The sequence below is a fragment of the Dipodomys spectabilis genome, unplaced genomic scaffold (genome assembly GCF_019054845.1).
Source record: "Dipodomys spectabilis isolate Male_0828 unplaced genomic scaffold, ASM1905484v1 ptg000212l, whole genome shotgun sequence".
NCBI classification, from domain to species: Eukaryota; Metazoa; Chordata; class Mammalia; order Rodentia; family Heteromyidae; genus Dipodomys; species Dipodomys spectabilis.
In genome coordinates, this window is record NW_024870889.1 from 926,141 (window position 1) to 947,197 (window position 21,057).

The window sequence follows — 21,057 nt, forward strand, 5'->3', positions numbered from 1 at the left end:
CCCCCGCGGCCCCGCGTCCATCCCGCCTCCTCGGGCCCGGCGGGGCCGACGAGTCCGGAGGGGCCGCTGCGGGAGGTGAGTCTGGCACCCCCCCCCCGGCCCCGCGCCCTCCCCGCCGCCCCCCCGCCTCTCTCCCCGCCTTCGCCCACGAGGGTCCCCGCCGCCCTCCGGGCCCGCCGCCTCCCCTCAGTGGTGGGACCCAAGGCCACCGCTCGCCGAGAGCCTGCCGGAGCCGGTGGTCGGCCGCGGGGAGCCGGAGGCCTTCGGCGGGGGTCCGGGTCCGCCGCCGCCGAGCGCCCTGCGGCCCGCCCGCGCCTCCTCTCCCGGCCCCCCCGCGGCATCCCGCCGGCACGCGCTCCGGGCGCCTCAGCCCCGGTCCAGACGGCGCCGTCCGCCCCCGACCCCCGCCGCCCGGCCCGACCCCCAGCGGCGGGCCCGTAGGCGCGCGCCGAGCGGACGCGCGAGCGGCCCCTGTGCTCCGTGGGAGCTGAAGGATGGTACCCTCGGCCGGAGCCGGGGCCGGTCGCGGCGCCCACCTTCCCGCGGAGCGGGAGAAGGCGCCCGCCGCCTCGCGAGCTGGCGTCGTCGTCACCGAAGTGCGCACGGCCGCAGCTTCTGCCTCGGGGGAGGAGGGAGGATTAAATGGGTCACGCTGTGTATTGCGTGCGGCGCCGAGCCTCCGGCAGCCCCAGGGACGGCTGTCGTCCCTACCCCTGGGCTCCCGGCTCTAGTCCCTTAAGTCTCGTCACCTACCTTCCTTGCCGTCCTCTTCCCCGATCTTTGTTCTTCCTGTCTTTTTCAATGAGATTTAGGAATTTTCTTCTCTTCTGTCGTCTCTGTTCTACTTGGTAGAATGTGGGGTACTGGCGTAGGTATTCCCCTTTTCCACCCACTGGGGTACTGTACCCTTGCAGCAAGATCTTAGAAACTTTCAAGGAAGGGAGTTCTGGGAAACCTCCAAACCCAGATTCCAGGCATCGGCAGCGAGTCCTGGGACTGCCAAGCTGCAAGACTTTTTATAATGTAGTGCACATTGATACACTTTTTTATTTTTTGGTTACCTGACTTAACATCCTGTGTATTTATTCAGCAGGTATTTACTTGGGGCCCCTTGTATGCTAGCCACTGTGCCAAGTCCTAGGCATGCTGTGGTTTGCCCTGCAGAGCCAGCTGTCAGAAAGATTATAGTCTGGTTTTGGATCTTTCAAGCCAAAGACTCCTGTGGAGGGAACACTGCTAAGGTTTTCAGGACTGGTTTGGAAGCCAGGGGTGGGGAAGCTGGAATAAATAGTATAGCCTTCTCCAGGAAGGGCTGGTGAGAAGCTCTTTGTAGGTGTAAGTTATTTTGTAGCCATATTGTCTTTTCTTCTTCTTGTTGTCCTAGGGCCCGAACTCTGGGCCTGGGCGCTGTCCCTCTGCTCTTCAGCTCATGGTGAGCACTCTACCACTTGAGTCACAGCGCCACTTAAAACCTTTTCTGCTTACGTGGTGTTGAGGAATTGAACTCAGGGCCTCATGCATGCAAGGCAAGCACTCTGCCACTGAGCCACCTTGGAAGACTGGCCCTTACTGCACTTTGTTTTCACAGTTTTTCACAGAGAAGTTATATGTCAGGTTTGAAGGGGATCTCATGTCATTATCAGTCTCCATTTAATTTTAGCAAAATGGCTGCTGGAACTTGGAAGTCTGCATCAGGCAGAACAATTAATTGAACTTGGAAAGATGAAGAACAGATCAGGAAATGGTCATACACAACATGAAATAGGCTTTGATGGCAGTTATGGAGGGTGTATATGTGTGTGTGTGTGTGTCTGTCTGTCTGACTTTCTTTGTCTGCTTATCTGCCTACCTCTGCATGTTTGTTGATACTGGGGCTTGAATTCAGCATGGTTGCTGTCTCTTAATTTTTTTCAAGGCTAGTGCTCTACCCCTTGAGCCACATCTCCACTTCTGGCTTGTAGGTGGTTAATTGGAGAGAAGAGTCTCACATCCTTTCCCGCCTGGGCTCACTTTGATCCATGATCCTCAGATCTCAGCCTCCAGAGTAGTTAGGATTACAGATGGAGCTACTGGACATAAAAGTTTTGGAAATTCCATCTCATCCAGTGACTGGGCACTGTGGTCAGAGCTGTCATCCCCAATGACATGGGGAAGCACAAATAGGAGGACCAGAGCCCAGGCTGGCCTTGGCATAAAGTGATTCTACCTAAGCTGGGTACCAGTGGCTCGTGCCTGTAATCTTGGCTACTCAGGAGGCTGAGATCTAAAGATTACAGTTCGAAGCTAGCCTAGGAAGGAAAGCCCTTTGTTCATCAAAAGCTGGAAGTAGTAGAGCTGTAGTTTAAGTGGTAGAGTGCCAGCTTTGAGCAACACAATTAAGCAACTTCCAATGAGTGCCCAGGCCCTGCCTTCAAGCCCCAGGACTGACACCAAAAACAAGAACAAAAATAAAATGAGCCTACTTCACAAATAACTAAAGTATAAAAAGGCCAAAGACATGGATGGCCCAACTGCAGAGCTCTTGCCTGGCAAGCAATCAGGAGGTGGGCTCAACTTTTTTTTTTTTCCCAGTCCTGGTGCTTAAACTCAGGGCCTGGGCACTGTTGCTGAGCTGCTTTTGCTCAAGGCTAACACTCTACCACTTGAGCCACAGCACCACTTCCGGCTTTTTCGGTGTATGTGGTACTGAGGAATGGAACTCAGGGCTTCGTGCATGCTAGGCAAGCGCTGTACCACCTAGCCACATTCCCAGGCCTGGGGTCAACTTTTAGTACCACTAACAAACAAATAAATAAATGATGCGTTTGGATTGAGAGTGTTCTTTGTTGTTTTTTTGTTTGTTTTTGGTTGGTCATGGGGCTTGAACTCTGGGCGTGGGCCCTGTCCCTGCAGTCTTCAGCTCAAGGCGAGCGCTCTACCACTTGAGCCATAGCGCCACTTCCGGTTTTCTAGTGGTTTATTGGAAATAAGAGTCTCATGGACTTTTCTGCCTGGGCTGGCTTTGAACCGTGATCCTCAGATCTCAGCCTCCTGAGTAGCTAGGATTACAGGTGTGAGCCACCGGCGACCAGCAAGAGAGTGTTATTTTCCAGTGAAACCTGAGGTTGGTATTTTAGTTTGCTTATTCACTCAATAGCTCTTTTATGGGGCCTTGCTCCTGCTAGGCAGGTACTCTACTTTGGCCAGACTCCCACTCTTTTTGCTTTATCTTCCAGCAAAGTTCTCGTGTTCTTTTTTTCCTGGGATCAGCATCAGATCACGGTCTTCCTACCTATGTCTCTTACATAGCTGGAATCCTAGGCACATGCTGTCACACTCAGCTTATAGTGCAGATGAGAGAGCCGTGTCCAGTGAGGCTCCATGGAGTTGATGAGAAAGGGCAGAGGTGAGGTGGATTTGGAAGGAGAATTTCTGGGACAGGAAGATGGGTGGTATAGGTTAAAGGAATGGAGGAATCAAGTGTGTGTGCCAGGCTGGGCGCCGGTGGCTCATGCCTTTAATCCTAGCTACTCAGAAGGCTGAGATCTGGGGATTGCCGTTCAAAGCCAGCCTGGGCAAGAAAAGCCATGGGACTCTTATCTCCAATAGACCACTCAGAAAACTGGAAGTGGTGCTGTGGCTCAAGTGGTAGAGCGCTAGCCTTGAGCTGAAGAGCTGAGGGACAGTGAGCAGGCCCAGAGTTCAAGCTGCACAACCGAAAAAAGAAAAAAAAGAATGAGTGCCAGAACTTTAGCTTGGAGAAGCGATACAAAAGTTGGTTATTCTGTTTCCTGTGGTGGATTTGTGACAGTTTTTAATCCCTTCTGTGCTTTTTCTTTGTGCATTTGGAAGTTGCTTTGGCAGTATTTCAGTTTTCCAAGAAGACAGTTCTAGGGATCCTGTTTTTCTATAATATCTATTAAAACATTTCTAAGCCACAAAACACATGTCTTATCTCGGAATAGAATACCTGCTGTGCAAATGCAGGGTCTAGGCAAATTTCCCCCCTGGCCTTTTAGTGAGATATTAGTTTCAAAGCCCCTCCTGTGTAGAGATTATAAAGTTGTCAGTGAACCATATTGATTCAAGTAAATGAATTATGAATTTTTGGAAACTAAATGTCTTGATTTGACTGAGTTGTTTTAGGACAAAGTTTTTTTTATTTTTATTTATGTCGGTTGTGGGGCTTGAACTCAGGGGCTGGGTGCTGTCCCGAGCTTTTTTGCTTAAGAATAGCTCCCTGTTACTTTGAGCCACAGTACCACTTCCAGTTTTCTGGTGGTTAATTGGAGATACGAGCCTTATGGGGACTTTTCTGCTCAGGCTGGCTTCAGCCCGTGATCTTCAGATCTTAGCCTCCTGATTAGCTAGGATTACAGGCATGAGCTACTGGCACTATCCTGCTTTGGCCTGGTACTTTTGATCTTTCTTAACTAAGTGCTGGAATTACAGGCTTGGCCTCCAGGAAGAAAATACTTTAAAAGAGGAAATAACACTGATGTTGTAAAATACCTGGTACTTCCACCAACCATTGCAAAGTTCAGCTATGCTTTGAGTGTGTCCACCAGAATTCACATATTGGACACTTAGTCCTTCAGGTCTTATGCTAATTGTATTTGGAGGTGGGACCTTTGAGAGGAAGTTAGGATTGGATGAGCTCATGGGGACCCCATGATGGTATTACTGGCTTCATGAACAGGAAGGAAAACCTGAAGTAAGCTGGCCACCAGTGGCTCATGCCTGTAATCCTAGCTACCTAAGAGATCGGTCTGAGGACTGGAGTTTGAAGCCAGCCGGGGCAGAAAAGTCTGTGAGACTCTTATCTCTAATAAACTAGTCAGAAAAAGCTGGAAGTGGTGCTGTGGCTCAAGTAGTAGAGTGCTAGCCTTTAGCATAAAAGAAGTCAGGGCCAATGCCCAGGCCCTGAGTTCAAGCTCCAGGACTGGTGCGTGTGCATGTTACTATACACATGTGGGCACACGTGCACACGCATACACACACACACACACACACACACACACGAGAAAAATAAAAAAAACCTGACGTGATGTATCACACTTGTTTTACTTACCTTCTGATGCATTGCATGGCCTTGAGGCTTTTCAGAGTCTGCACCAGCAAGGAAAAATTCATCAGATTTGCCACCTGACCTTGAGCTTTTCTGCCTTTGAAGCTGTGAGCTTCTGTATAGATCACTGCATGTTATTTATTTATAGCAATAGCAAATGGACTAAGACAAGTGGTTAGTAGAGATAAAATGTCGAGTGTGTGAAGACCAGTAGGTGAGGGAAGGAGGTTATTACAGTTAGAAGTAGTTCACTGTGGTGGGAAGGGGTTAACTTACAGATCCTAGGGCTGAAGAGGGGCAGTCAAGGCCCATCACAAGGGCATGGGCAGGAAGTGGGAGGTAGGCAGATGGTAGTGTCATAGAATGTGTAAGAGAAGGACTGCGGGGTGCATGCCAGGTGTATGAGGGAGTAAAATGGTCAGGTTTGGCTGAATGGACAGAGGAAAAGGAAAGGGGCCCTTGTTATGGTTCGGACAGGGTGGTTCAAACAGCTTTGTAAAAGTTATAAGGTTAAGTGTCTTCTAGACATTGCCTATTTATTCTGTGTAATGCACCTGTGATGTAGGTTTTTTGGTGGGTTTATTTTTTATTTTTTGCCAGTCCTGGGGCTTGAACTCAGGGCCTGGGCACTGTCCCTGAGCTTCTTTTGGTCAAGGCTAGCACTCTGCCACTTGAGCCACAGCACCGATGCTGGCTTTTTCTGTTCATGTGGTACTGAGGAATCAAACATGCTAAGCATGCTAAGCAAGCACTGTACCACTAAGCCACATTCCCAACCCAGGTACCAGTTTTTTGTGTTTTTTTTTTTTGTCGGTCGTGGGGCTTGAACTCTGGGCCTGGGCACTGTCCCTCAGGCTCTTCAGCTCAAGGCGAGCGCTCTACCACTTGAGCTACAGCGCCACTTCCCGTTTTCTGGTGGTTTATTGGAGATAAGAGTCTCACGGTCTCTCCTGCCCGGGCTGGCTTTGAAGCACGATCCTCAGATCTCAGCCTCCTGAGTAGCTAGGATTACAGGCGTGAGCCACCAGCGCCCAGCTCCAGGTGCCAGTTTTATTACCCTCATTTTCAGTGGGTGAATGGAGATCTAGACAGATAGTTTTAGAATATCATTGGGATTTGAGCACAGGTCTATTTTACACAACTGTCGCTAACTTTTTTATTATTGTAAAGGTAACATATAGAGGGTTACAGTTAGATAAATCAGGTAAAGAAGACATTTTTTTTTTAAAACAATGTCACCCCTTCCCTCACTCTCCCAGTTTTTCCTTCCCATCCTCACCTGCAAATCACATAATTCATTTTTTATTTTTATTTACTTATTTATTTTTGGGTCCGGTTGTGGGGCCTGAACTCTGGGCCCGGGCGCTTTCCCTCAGCTCTTCAGCTCAAGGCTAGCGCTCTACCACTTGAGCCACAGCGCCACTTCCGGCTTTTTTCTTTTTGCTTATGTGGTGCTGAGGAATTGAACCTAGGGCCTCAGGCATGCAAGGGAAGCGCTCTACCACTGAGCCACCTCCCCCCCCCCCCCCCCCCCCCCCCCCCCCGCACATAATTCATTTTTAACACAGTGTCTAGGAAGTACCATTGCTACATTTTTTTTAACCTTTGTCCCTCCATTTCTGTGCCTCCCCTTACCCTCCCAAAGACAGATAATGAACAAACATGACGAAAAGAACAAAAAGAGCAACAAAGGAAAAACTTCTTGTTTCTATTTCCAGCAGTTCATTTCCCACTGTCATTATTAACCACTATGCTGCTTTTCTACAGTGGGAAGAGGCAGGGTTTTTTTGTTTTTATTTTTGGTTGTTGTTGTTGTTTTTCAGTTGTGGGGCTTGAACTCAGGGCCGTTTGCTATCTCTGAGCTCTCTACCACTTTGAGGCACACTGTACTTCCAGTTGTTGTTTTTTTTTTTGGGGGGGTCCAGTTGTGGGGCCTGAACTCTGGGCCTGGGCGCTGTCCCTCAGCTCTTCAGCTCAGGGCTAGCGCTCTACCACTTGAGCCACAGCGCCACTTCCGGCTTTTTGTTTATGTGGTGCTGTGGAATCGAACCCAGGGCCTCAGGCATGCACGGCAAGCACTCTACCACTGAGCCACCTTCCCAGCCCTGTACTTCTAGTTTTTGAGTAGTTAATTAGAAATAAGAGTATCATAGGAACTTTTCTGCCCAGGCTGGCCTCGAACCACCATCTTCAGATCTAGTCCTCCTGAGTGCTAGAATTGCAGGTATGAGCCACCAGCCTCCTGGCTCGAAAGGGCAGTTTTATGGCAGAGAGTCTGGACCTGGCTAGAGCAGTGTAGAGTATCTGGGCTATTTTAAATCGGGCAATGTGAGCACAAAATGCACTAATAGGAAAGTTTGTTGTCCAAATATTTTTTCCAGCCACGCTTGGGTAATCACACATGTAATTAATTAATCAATCCTAGCTACTCAGGAGGCTGAGATCTGAGGATCCCAGTTCAAAGCCAGCTGGGGCAGGAAAGTCTGTGAGACTCTTTTTTTTTTTTTTTTTGGGTCCGGTCGTGGGGCCTGAACTCTGGACCTGGGTGCTGTCCCTCAGCTCTTTAGCTCAAGGCTAGCGCTCTACCACTTGAGCCACACAGCGCCACTTCCGGCTTTTTTCTTATGTGGTGCTGAGGAATCGAACCCAGGGCCTCTAGCATGCAAGGCAAGCGCTCTACCACTGAGCCACCTTCCCAGCCCCTCTGTGAGACTCTTATCCCCAATTAACCACCAAAAAGCCAGAAGTGGAGCTGTGGCTCAAGTGATAGAGTGCTAGTTTTTTTGTTTGTTTTTTGTTTTGGGGTCCAGTTGTGGGTCCTGAACTCTAGGCCTGGGCGCTGTTCCTCAGCTCTTCAGCTCAAGGCTAGTACTCTACCACTTGAGCCACAACACCACTTCCGGCTTTTTTCTTTTTGCTTATGTGGTGCTGAGGAATCAAACCTAGGGCCTCAGGCATGCAAGGCAAGCGCTCTACCACTGAGCCACCTTCCCAGTCCCTAGTGCTAGGTTTTGTGTGTGTGTGTGTGTGTGTGTGTGTGTGTGTGTGTGTGTGTGTGTGTTTTCTGGTCATACACTTGAACTTGGGGCCTGAGAGCTCTATCCCTTAGCTCTTTTACTCAAGGCTACTACTCTACCTCTTTGAGCCACTGCACCACTTACGATTTTCTGGTGGCTAATGAGGTAAGAGTCTCATGGACTTTGTTGACTGGGCTGGCTTTGAACCGAAACCCTCAGATCTCAGCCTCTTGAGTAGCTAGGATTATAGGCATGAGCTACCAGCACCCAGCCAAGTGCTAGTTTTGACCACAAAAGCTCAAAGACAAGGCCAGGTGCTGGTGGCTTATGCCTGTAATCCTAGCTACTCAGGAGACTGAGATCTGAAGATTGCCGTTCAAAGCCAACCCAGGCAACACAGTTCATGAGACTCTTATTTTGAATAAACCACTAGAAAACCAGAAGTGGTGCTGTGGCTCAAGTGGTAGAGCGCTAGCCTTGAGCTGAAGAGCTGAGAGACAGCGCTCAGGCCCAGAGTTCAAGTCCCCCAACTGAAGTTCAAAGACAGTACCAGGCCCAGACTTCAATCCTGAATACTACCAAAAAATAAACTTTTGATCTTTGTCTCTTGATGGACTGTGCTCTCACAGTCCAGATTGCTTGTTTGCTTGCTTCCCTCTTCCCTTCCTCTCTTTCTTTGTTTAGTACTGGAGATAAGAAGCTCATGGACTTTCCTACTCAGGCTGGCTTTGAACCATGATCCTCAGTTCTCAGCCTCCTGAGTAGCGAGGATTGCAGGTGTGAGCCACCTGTACTTAGCTAATTAAGTTCATTAATAATCAACTGAGTGATACGGGTATTTGCTTGGCTTTAGGAAGTTTCTCTTTCATAGATTTTTACTTTGCATTGGTGGTTGTGACTATTCTGAAAATGCTTGGAAAACTGGATCTTACTCTGTTTGCTAGCCTTTGGTTGGGCTGTCATGAACAAAAGGTGGTATTGTGGCTCTTTTTGATTCGTGTCACTCATTCTTTCCCCAAACAGATTCCTCTTCCATTATCTACCTACCTATCCAATGCAGACTCACCCAATGCCTCTCACACACTAGCCCTTTTTCAGGTGCTGGGCTAAGGGGATGGGTAGGGTGGGTGTGGCCTCTGCTCCTGTGGGGTTTACTGATTGTGTGTGGGAGGGTGGGTGTACGCCTGTGTGTAGGTACACATGCATGAACAGGAAAGCAGGGCGCTATGGGAGAAGCAAAGCAGCCATTGTGTTAGTGCTTTCCTGGGGTGGGTAAAGTCAGACAAGACTTTGGGGCCTGAGGCCCTTCTTCAGCAAAAGATACACGGTGCCTAGAGAAAGCACTCCAAGCAGCCAGTGCAAGGACCCTAGGTGAAAACGAGGTGGGAGAATTTAATCAGAAGGATCGTTAAGTCCCTTGGTCAGCTATATAGAAAAGGTCCACAGATCAAAAAGACTATAAATCCAGTGTCCTAAAAAATTTCTACTACAGACATAAAGGGTTAAAATCCCTCCAGATTGAATCAGGTGATTATCCATCAGTACTGTATCCAAGGATCTAGGCCTTGGAGGGAATGGCCTATATTCAAGTCTTGGCTGTATGGTCTCTTGTTGGATTTCATGATTTTCTGGTCCTCAGTACTGGGGGTGATACCACCTTATTTTCCAGATAGGGCAAGGATTAAAGGAGCAAGTAAGCGCTTGCTTAAACGCAGTGTGCCGGGCAAAGGTAAAGTGTCTTGCTTCGGGAAGCCTGGTATCACACATGCACAGGGGTATGGGGGCCCTCAGGGGGCCCATGTGGGAAGTGCTGGGTGACTGGACTCTGAACACTGAGGCAGCCGTGAGTAGTAGGGGACCGGCTTCTTCACCATTTCATTACCACAGGAAGCACATTTCTGCATCTGGGGTGGGTTCACTGTCTGCTTATATGCAAGAACTTTTCTCTTTCTCTTCCATATGCTGTGCAACCTGGTGGGCTTCATACCTCAGGATGTTTCCAGTGAAGTCTTCCACACTCACATTAATCCATGCTGATCTCTCCCTCTTCTCATCAAGACCCGAGGAGTAACGTGTAATTATTGGTGATTTTGTATTTCTTTATTGTGTTACCTGACTGGCTGACAAGATCATGAGAAAGACTGTTAAACTTTTCCTCCTCTTCCATACTATTTACAACATAAATCTTAGGTGCTGGTACTTTCCGAAGTGCTTTTTGAATTAAAATGCTCTAAAGTGATCTTTAGTAGCTGCTAATTTACCTTTCCTTCCTCCGTTCCTTCCTTCCCCATCCTGGGGCTTGAACTTAGGGCCTAGACACTGTCCCTGAGCCTCTTTGTGTTCAAGACTAACGTTCCACCTCTTTGAGCCACAGCACCACTTCCAGCATTTTGGTGGTTAATTGGAGATAAGAGTCTCACAGACTTTCCTGCCCAGGCTGGCTTTGAACTGTGATCCTTGGATCTCAGCCTCCTGAGTAGCTAGGATTATAGGTGTGAACCACCAGTGCCCAGCTTTCTTTCTTTCTTTAAGCTGTAATTCTTCCCTGCCTGAAAATTCCATATTCCACTGTTTTCTTTCTTTTTGGAAGTACTGGGGTTTGAATACTGCCTCTCACTTGCTAGGCAAGTGTTCTGCCATACCAGCTATGCCCTATCCCCCATGTTCCACCATTAAACACTACTTCTTTTTGACATGACTAGCCATTCAGTATAATATAATAATCCTTATTATGACATATTTATTTATATATGTACATATATGATACTGTTTCTTATTCTGTAGCCCCAGGTTCTCCTCCATGAGGAATAAACATTCCTTTCCCTGCCTGAAGACCATCTGTGGAAACCTTGGTCATGGCATCCATGTCAGAGCCTGTTACGTTCAGAGAGTTCTGCCCTTTATACTATCTCCTCAATGCCATTCCCACAAAGATCCAGAAGGGTTTCCGCTCTATTGTGGTCTACCTCACAGCCCTGGATACCAATGGGGACTACATTGCGGTGGGCAGCAGCATCGGCATGCTATATCTGTACTGCCGGCACCTCAACCAAATGAAAAAGTACAACTTTGAGGTGAGTTGCTCTTCTTTGAGTCTTAGCACGCCTGAACGATGCTTGAGGGTTAGCACATTTGTGTTCTAGAAAAGGGTAATTTACTTCTGAGTTTCTACATACAATATAGCTTCATCCCTCACCCAAACAATGCTTCTAAACCATTTTTAACTAAGTAGAATACAACAAGTAAAGTCATTGGTGTTTTCAATGTTTTTTCTGTGTCTCAAAAAATCCTATTGCTTTACAACATTTTTGGGTTTTTTTGGGTCAGTTGTGGGCTTTGGCACTCTCCCTCAGCTCTTCAGCTCAAGGCAAGTGCTCTACCGCTTGAGCCACAGTGCCACTTCTGGTTTTCTGGTGGTTTATTAGAGATAAGAGTCTCACGGACTTTTTTGTCCAGGCTGGCTTTGAACTACGATCCTCAGATCTCAGCCTCCTGAGTAGCTAGGCTGACAGGTAGGTGTGAGCCACCAACGCCTGGCTACTTTACAACATTTTATAGTATTTAACACTTACTAGAAAACTTTAGAAATAGATATGTTTGTTAACTTATGTTTCTTAAAGTGCCTTGATTAACTTGAGTGATGTCTAGATACTGCCTTGAAATTATTATTATTTTTGTCGTGAGGCCTGAACTCTGGGTCTGGGTGCTGTCCCTGAGCTCTTCAGCTCAAGGCTAGTGCTCTACCACTTGAGCCACAGCGCCACTTCCAGCTTTTTCTGCTTATGTGGTGCTGTGGAATTGAACCCGGGCCTCATGCATCCAAGGCAAGCATTCTACCACTGAGCTATCTTCCCAGCCCTGTCTTGAAATTGTTATAAAAATAATTATATTGGCAAATTGCCAGATTATGCACATCTGAAATAAGTTTTATTTCTATAGCACAGATAACCTGACCAATTGTTTTATGCCCTAACTCTGGTGTCTTTGTATTGTAGATGATGCTAGGGATGTTTTATAGTGGGGGAATGGCTGGTACCAGGTACTGATAAACCATAATTTACCCATTTTGTTTATTGAGTACATAGTTTATCTTCTGATAAATCCATACATGAAAGATTATATATAAATATGCACATGTATATACATATATGTATATGTATATATATGCACATATATGCATAGTTATTATAAAGGTGATGTACAGCCGGGCGCCGGTGGCTCATGCCTGTAATCCTAGCTACGCAAGAGGCTAAGATCTGAGGATCGAGGTTCAAAGCCAGCCCAGGCAGGAAAGTCCATGAGACTCCAATAAACTACTAGAAAACCGGAAGTGGCGCTGTGGCTCAAGCTGAAGAGCTGAGGGACAGCACCCAAGCCCAGAGTTCAAGCCCTACAACTGACCAAAAAAAAAAAAAGTGACGTACAGAGGGATTACAGTTACATTAGGAGGCTGGGAAGGTGGCTCAGTGGTAGAGCGCTTGCCTTGCATGCCTGAGGCCTTGGGTTCGATTCCTCAGCACCATCTAAGCAAAAAGAAAAAAGCCGGAAGTGGCGCTGTGGCTCAAGTGGTAGAGTGCTAGCCTTGAGCTGAAGAGCTGAGGGACAGTGCCCAGGCCCAGAGTTCAGGCCCCACAACCAGACCCTCCCCTCCCCCCCAAAAAAAAAAATACAGTTTCATTAGTTAGGTAAAGAATACATTTCATTTTATACAGTGTTACCCCTTCCCTTGTTCTCTCCCTGTTTTTCTCTCCTATCCCTACCCACAAGTTTTATAGTTCATTTTCAACATAGTGTCTAGTGACTACTAGTGACTACCACTGCTGCATTTGTTCACCCTTTGTCTCTCCGTGTCTGTGTCTCCACCTATATATTTTTAACAACAACAACAACAATCCCATGTTTCCATTTCCTGGAGTTTGTTTCAGTTCACACACACATACACACACATTTCTTTTCTTTTTTGCCAGTCCTGTGCCTTGAACTCTGGGCTGGGATGCTGTCCCTGAGCTTCTTTTTGCTCAAGGCAAGCACTCTACCACTTTAGCCACAGTGCCACTTCCGGCTTGTTTTTGTTTTTGAGTAGTTCATTGGAGATAAGAGTTTCACAGAGGCTGAGCACTGGTGGCTCATGCCTATAATCCAAGCTACTCAGGAGGCTGGGATCTGAGGGTCACAGTTCAAAGCCAGCCTGGGCAGGAAAGTCCATGAGACTCTTACCTCTAATTAACCACCAGAAATCTAGAAGTAATGCTGTGGCTTGAGTGGTAGAGCACTTGCTGTGGGCTGAATTGCTGAGGGACAATGCCCAGAGTTCAAGCCCCATGACCTACCAAAAAAGAAGTCTCAGTTTTCTACCCGGGCTGGCTTCGAACAATGATCCTTAGTTCTCACCCTCCTGATTAACTAGGATTAAAGGCATGAACCTCCAGTGCCCAGCCAATGAGTAGTATTTTAAATGTTCAGAGACAGATTCACTTTTGTGCTGAAAGATCATAAGTAATCCAGGCACTGGTGGCTCATGGTCCAGTGTTAGAGCACTAGCCTTGCACACAAAAACTCAGGGACAATGCCCAGGCTCTGAAGTTCAAGCCCCAGGACTGGCTCCAAAAATAAAAAATAAAGAAGAAGAAAGCTGACCTTTCATGTGGTAAAATAGTCTGGCATGTGCTTTTAAGAACAGTGCTTTTGAAGGAAGCTTCCTTCTTTAGAAGTTAGTGGGAGAAGTCAGGTAGAAGCACAAGAAATTCTTCCTAGCAACTGCCAAGTCACAAAAAAAAAAAGGTACAAAAATATTATAAGCTTGTGAAGTATATGGCTGGAACATGTGTGAGCACGGACCATAAAAAGATTACTTGACTGAAGTTTCTAATTTTTGTTTTGAAACTAGCTTTTTTTTGGGGGGGGGGGGTCCGGTCGTGGGGCCTGAACTCTGGGCCTGGGCGCTGTCCCTCAGCTCTTCAGCTCAAGGCTAGCGTTCTACCACTTGAGCCACAGCGCCACTTCCAGCTTTTTTCTTTTTTTTTTGCTTATGGGGTGCTGAGGAATTGAACCCACGGCCTCAAGCATGCAAGGCAAGCGCTCTACCACTGAGCCACCTTCCCAGCCCCTTGTTTTGAAACTAAATGTATGCTATCTTTTAGTATTCAGTCACTGAAATTCCATGGGTTTGCCTTCAGGACTAACTGCATGTGTCGTGTGCTGATCACAGCAGACTGCTGGTGGAAAACGCTGCTTTTCATCTCTGCAGCCTCTCCCTGTGAATCCTTCAGCAAGCATTCATGGAGTGCTCTGGGTGTTCCTGGCCTATGACAAGTCCTGAAGCTGGAGTTGAGAGCGCAGTAGGCAGTCTCTATCCTTGAGCTTAAATCTAATGAACGAACCAGTAAAATAAGTAAGAGAAGTTAACATACAGAAACATAAACAAGGCATAGGAGAATAAAGCAGTGAGTGAGCTAGGCAGTGCCAAGAGGGATGGTTGCAAAGTCCAGGAAAGGTCCAGCAGGGAAGGTCGCACTGGAACAAAGAACTGATGGAGGAAGAACCGTCATGCTGTGCTGATCTAACTGAGGTAGCGGATTTCCATAGGAGAACAGAAGGGTCCTGAGCTTGGGTAGTGTCTACGCAAAAAGGTAATGCTGCTGGGTGTCGGTGGCTCACACCTGTAATCCTAGCTACTGAGGAGGCTGAGATCAGAGGATCACCGTCCAAAGCCAACCTGGGCAGGAAAGTCTGTGAGACTCTTATCTCCAATAAACTACTCAGAAAACCAGAAGTGGCACCGTGGCTCAAGTGCTAGAGTGCTCTCCTTGAGCTGAAGAGCTGAGGGACAGCGCCCAGGCCGAGTTCAAGCCCCACGTCCAACAACAACAACAAAAAGTAATGCTTCAGAATGGCATGTGTGTCTCATTGGCTTAAATCTATTGCATTTTCTAAAGTGATGTAGAAATGAGTTTTTATCTCACCTGTGAACCCAAGGCACAATTACCTAATGCCTTTCCTTGGCTTTTCTTGTGGAAGTAACCACCAGGTTACTTCCCAATGAGTGTCATGGGACAATTGGATATAAATATCAGTGGAAAAGTGAAACTGGATCCCTTGTCTCATTTCATCTAGTTAGCAGAGGCTGAGACACAGCTCAGTAATGGAGCACTTGCTTTGCATGCTTTGGAAACTGGGTTTAACTCCTAGCGCCACCGAAAGGAAGAAAAAGGGGAGAGGAAGATGGGGAGGAGAAGAGAAAGATTGTAACGTTGTCACTTTACTGCCAGGACTTGTACAGACTGGCATGCTCTATTCCCCTTATTCAGTTCCTCTGCTGTGTGGGCCCTTAAACTCCAGGTTTCATTCTTGACTCCATTTTGCTGTGGAGTTAGGAAAATTATTTCAGGAAAGTAGATTCCTTTGTATAATGTTGAGTTCATCAGCAGACTGTATAAATATTCAGTCTTCCTTGGGAAAGAAGAAAATTAGCAAAACAATCTATGAATTCTTAGTCTTTACAAATATTTCAGATTTAGTAGTTATTTAGAATGCTAGCAGTTGGCTGATGATTAAGCTTTGGCCTACCAAAAGAAACTCGTGAAGAAAGCTTTGTCAGACTTCATGGTTCTCATGAATATACTCACAAAGAGCACATTGTCCTGATGTGGTTGTGTTCTGCGTAGAAAGGAAAAGTGGACTGCCAAGGTGCCTAAGCAGGTAGCCGATGCCAGTCCTGACACCTTTCAAGGCAGGACTTTTTTAGGTTGACAGCTATAATCTTAACCACTCAGAAGTCTGCAATCTGAAGTTAAAGGTTCAAAGTCAACCTAGGCAGGGAAATCCATGAGACTCTACCCATCCATCCCTATCCCTGACTTACAGAAGTGAAGGTGCTCTAGTAGTAGAGCATCAGCCTTGAGCATAACGGCTCAGGGACAGTGCCCAAGCCTTGAGTTCAAGTCCCAGTACTCACACACACACATACTTACTTCCTCAAAATTTCTGCTTGAGGAAATTTTGTTGTTATCAGGAGGGCAGCAGCACATTCCCCTTAGAGAGTTAGAAATGAAGGAAGAAGCCAAGGGAAACACAATAGATGAGATCCTTGACAGGCAAAGTCATCCTAAAGGGTCATCGTATGGGTATGTCTCCCAGCCAGACTAAGATGGGACTGTCCCCCTATCAGAAGAGAGTATAGCAGAGGAGAGTGAGGACGGTCTGTGTTACATAGGAAGACTTAGCACCAGCATGGACCTCCTGAGCAGCAGGGCGACTTCCAAGTGCTCTGACCCCGATGTGCTCTGTGCCCGGGCTGGTGTGCTGTGCTCTGTGCACAGTAACCTCTCACCTCCTCTCACAGCTTTTGGGATGTTCTTTGCTTTCTATGTTGATTGGTCAATGAGGAAAGCACATATAGGCCAGACCTCTTGAGTGTTCTGGTTTTTATGACCAGTACTTCATGGTAAAATTAACAAGTTGGCTTTTTGGCTTCACGTCAGCCTACTTTTTGTAGACATAAAACCTCTTCTCAGGATGGCCAAATAGACACATGAAGAAATGCTCAGCCTCTCTAGCCATAAAAGAAGTGCAAATCAAAACAACATTGAGATACTACCTCACCCCAGTTGGAATGGCTATAATCAAGAACTCTACTAACAACAGATGCTGGAGGGGATGTGGACAGAAGGGAACCTTACTGCATTGTTGGTGGGAGTGTAAACTTGTTCAACCACTTTGGAAAGTAGTATGGAGGTTCCGCAAAAGACTCCACATAGAGCTCCCCCACTTTTGGGCATTTACCCAAATGTTCACAAACAAGACCACACTAAAGCTACCAGCACAACTATGTTTATTGCAGCCTTATTTACCATAGCTAAGATATGGAACCAACCCAGATGCCCCTCAGTAGATGAATGGATCAAGAAAATGTGGTATATATACACAATGGAATTCTATGCCTCCATCAGAAAGAATGACATTGCCCCATTTGTTAGGAAATGGAAAGACTTGGAAAAAATTATATTAAGTGAAGTAAGCCAGGCCCAAGGAAACATAGGTCCCATGGCTTCCCTTATTTGCAATAACTAGTATATATCTGAGTCAATCAGAAAAGGTCAGATATGTTGATGTTCGGGAAATGTACCCTAAGATATGTATTCAAATGTTTTTTTCTTTCATGCGATTGTTTCTAACACATAAGATTATTTCTTTGGGGCTGGGAAGGTGGCTCAGTGGTAGAGCACTTGCCTTGCATGCATGAGGCCCTGGGTTCGATTCCTCAGCACCACATAAGCAGAAAAAAAAAAAAAAAAAAAAAGCTGGAAGTGGCACTGTGGCTCAAGTGGTAGAGCGCTAGCCTTGAGCTGAAGAGCTGAGGGACAGTGCCCAGGCCTAGAGTTCAGGCCCCACGACCAGACCAAAAAAAAAAAAAACAAGATTATTTCTTTGTTGCTTTGTATGTCCCTCCCCCACAGTATAACGCCTGCTTTCACTGTATTTGATGTTATAATTTGTGGTGGGGAAGGGAAAAAAACAAATCGTTTAAATAGGGATACAAGTGGCCCCATTGCAACAATGAGATACACAAGTCATTATGTCCAAAATGAACTTTACAACTTTGGTGGCAGGGGTGGGGGAGTAGGGAGGGTTGGGGGGAGGAGTTGGGGGGGACAGGGGAGGATGGGATGGGAAGGGGAAACAAAGGAGGAGGCTACAATGCTTGATAAGAAATGTACTCATTATCTTGCCCATGTAATTGTAACCCCTCTGTGCAGTATTTTCACAATAATAATAATAAAAAAAGATTTTCAAAAAAAAAAACCCTCTTTTCTAGGCTGATGAATAGCAAGACACTTAAAATCACGGAGTGTGTAGGTCAGGATAGTTGAGGGCCAGACCTGTAACAGGCACATGGTACAGGGTTTGGAGGCATGGCTCAGTTGGTAGACCGACCGCTAGCCAATGAGTGAAAACGGCAGGTATTGAGTTTAAGTTTGAGTCCCGGTCTTGGACCTAAAGGAAAAGAAGAGAAAAGCAATGATTCGCATGTACATGTGTGGGAGCTATAATGCTAAAAGCAGAGAATGTTTAATCCTAAAATGAAGAGTGTGGTTTTCAGTAGGACCATGCAGTCAGGAAGAGGCATATGGAGCCTCAAAGGTGATGTAAATGATCCCTTTCCCAAGCTAGATGGGGATCTATAGATGCCTATTTTGTAACTCCAGGCTGTTCATGTGCTATAAGTAGCCATGTATGTGATAGTCAGGAACCAGTGGCTCACACCTTTTATCCTAGCTACGTAATAGGCTTATGTACGAGGATTACAGTTCAAAGCCAGCCTGGGAAGGTTGGTCTGTGAGACTCTTAATCTAATTAACCAGTAAAAAGTCAGAATTGGAGTTTGGCTCAAGTGCTTGAGTGCTAGCCTTGAGCACAAAATCTCAGGGACAGCACCTAGGCCCTGAGTTCAAGCCCTAGGACCTCCGTGAAAGAAAAGAAAGAGATGGCTTTAAAGCAAAACACGTGTGTGTGTGTGTGTGTGTGTGTGTGTGTGTGTGTGTGTGTGTGTGTGTGTGTGTGTGTGTGTGTGTGTGTGTGTGTGTGTGTGTGTGTGTGTGTGTGTGTGTGTGTGTGTGTGTGTGTGTGTGTGTGTGTGTGTGTCAGTTGTGGGGCTTGAACTCTGGGCTTGGGTGCTGTCCCTGCACTCTTCAGCCCAAGGCCTGTACTCTACTGCCTGAACCACAGCACCAATTTCAGTTTTCTAGTGGTTAATTGGAGATAAGAGTTTCATGGACTTTCCTGCCCGGGCTGGCTTTGAACCATGAGTCTCAGATCTCAACCTGAATAGCTAGGATTTACAGGTGTGAGCCACCAGCACCCAGCCTAAGACAAACACTTTTGATGTTGGTACTGAGGCTTGAACTCAGGGCCTGTTTTTCCTTGACTTTTTTACTTGAGGTTGGTGCTCTAACTGAACTACACCTCCACTTCTGGCTTTTTTTTTTTCCTGGTTAGTTGGAGATAAAAGTCTCATAGATTTTATGCCTTGGGTTGGCTACAAACTCTGATCCTCAGATCCCAGCCCTCAGAGTAGGTAGGACTACAGGCCTGAGCCAGAAACAACCTAGCCTTAGAATAGTTCCTTACTATTAATAGTAATAATTAACCCCTTACTAACCAATAATAATCTAAACTATTGTAACTTTTAGTATGCTGCTTCTTATTATGAATATCAGAAACATCTGACTGGTAACACTAGCAAGATCCCTCTCCTCTATCTTACAGCTTAAGGACCAAACCTCTTAACTATCCCAATATGACAGTGGATGTATTTATAGCTTATGAAGATGCCCTGGAAGCTGCAGAGTTCCAGATGAAAGTTAGCTCTGTCATCACCACCTCCTCTTGTTGTGGGCGGCTTTTCCTGTGCATGCCTCATTGCTGCAGCTAAGCGAATTTCAGAGAGCCAGGACTATGGCCTGCTTTAGTTTGCATAGCTATAACACTACACTTGATATGGAGAGTGTGGAGGGTATTCCTACATATTTGGTAGACTATATAAATTACTGTATCAGAATATAAAGTGTCATACATCTTAGCAAGGTCAAAGCAGTTGTGCAGAATCTGACTTTCTAAATTATTAGTAGTCCAAACATTGTTTTAAACAATAGCAAGAAAATTGCAAGGCCTACCGAGAAACATGGAAGTACGCCCCATTCAAAGGGAATCAGTAGACCAACAGAAATGACCATTCAGCCAGCTCCTGTGATCCTCGCTGCTTAGGAAGCTGAGGTCTGAGAATCGCAGTCTGAAGCCAGCCAGGGTAGGAAAGTCTTTGAGACTCTTACTTCCAAATAACCAGCAAAAATGCTGGAAGTGGAGCTGTGGCTCAAGTGGTAGAATGCTAGTCTTTAGCAAAAGAAGCTCAGGGATAGCACAGACCCTGATTTGAAGCCCCGGGACCAGCAAACACACACACACAAAGAAAATCAGATGGTGAACCTACTATTTAAAACAAGTCTTAAAAATATGCTTAAAAAACAAAAGGATGATGTAGAGAAGAGCAAGAAAAATTTCAAAAAGGGTAAGTATCAAGCCAGGCGCTAGTAGTTCAAGCCTGTAATCCTAGCTACTCAGAAGGCTGAGATCTGAGGTTTGCAGTTCAGAGCCAAACTTGGCAGGAAAGTCTGTGAGACTCTTACTTCCAATTAATCATCAGAAAACTGGAAGTGGCACTGTGGCTCAAGTGGTAGAGTGCTCGCCTTGAGCTGAAAAGCTGAGGGACAACACCTAGGCCCAGAGTTCAAGCCTCACCAACGGACAAGAAAAACAAAAACAAAGAGTCTTACGGATTTTCCTGCTTGGTCTGGTTTAACCCATGATCCTCAGATCTTAGCCTCCTGAGTAGCTGGGATTACAGGCACGAGCCACCAGTGCCCCACTATTTATTGCCTGTCCTGGGACTTGAACTCAGGGCCTAGACTCTTGCTCAAGGCTAGCACTCAGTCACTTGAGCCACAGTGCCACTTCTGGCTTTTTCTGTTTATGTGGTACTGAGGAATCAAACCTAGGGCTTCCTGCATATGAGACAAGCACTCTACCACTAAGCCACATTCCCAGCACCTTCTGTTTATTTTATTTTATCTTATTTTATTTTTTGTTGTTTGTGGGGCCTGAACTCTGGGCCTAGGCGCTGTCCCTCAGCTCTTCAGCTCAAGGCTAGCACTCTACTACTTGAGTCACAGCGCTGCTTCCAGCTTTTTCTGCTTATGTGGTGCTGAGGAATGGAACCCAGGGCCTCATGCATGCAAGGCAAGCACTCTACCACTGAGCCACCTTCCCAGCCCTTCTGTTTATTTTAATATAAGAAAAAATATCTTATTTTCCTATCAAGGAAAATAAGATTTTAAGAGGTTTACATGTCTTTCTGGCTTGAATACATTTCCAACAGGAACATATGGGCTGCAGCTAAATACATCTATAGACTCCTTTGGTTATGCCTTCCTTGCTGTG

General features: G+C 46.4%; 1 protein-coding gene across 2 annotated transcripts in view; it reads left to right on the plus strand.

The window, feature by feature from the left end:
- The first annotated feature begins 16 nt into the window (after window positions 1–16).
- The window catches only part of Tecpr2 (tectonin beta-propeller repeat containing 2), a 77,672-nt gene continuing 56,631 nt past the window's right edge, over window positions 17–21,057 (plus strand). For both annotated transcript variants that reach the window (XM_042696864.1, XM_042696865.1), the window contains exons 1-3: window positions 17–75; window positions 10,057–10,138; window positions 10,849–11,138. In XM_042696864.1, the coding sequence (XP_042552798.1) occupies window positions 10,920–11,138 (219 nt within the window). In that variant the 5' untranslated portion in view covers window positions 17–75; window positions 10,057–10,138; window positions 10,849–10,919. The remainder of the gene's footprint in view (window positions 76–10,056; window positions 10,139–10,848; window positions 11,139–21,057) is intronic.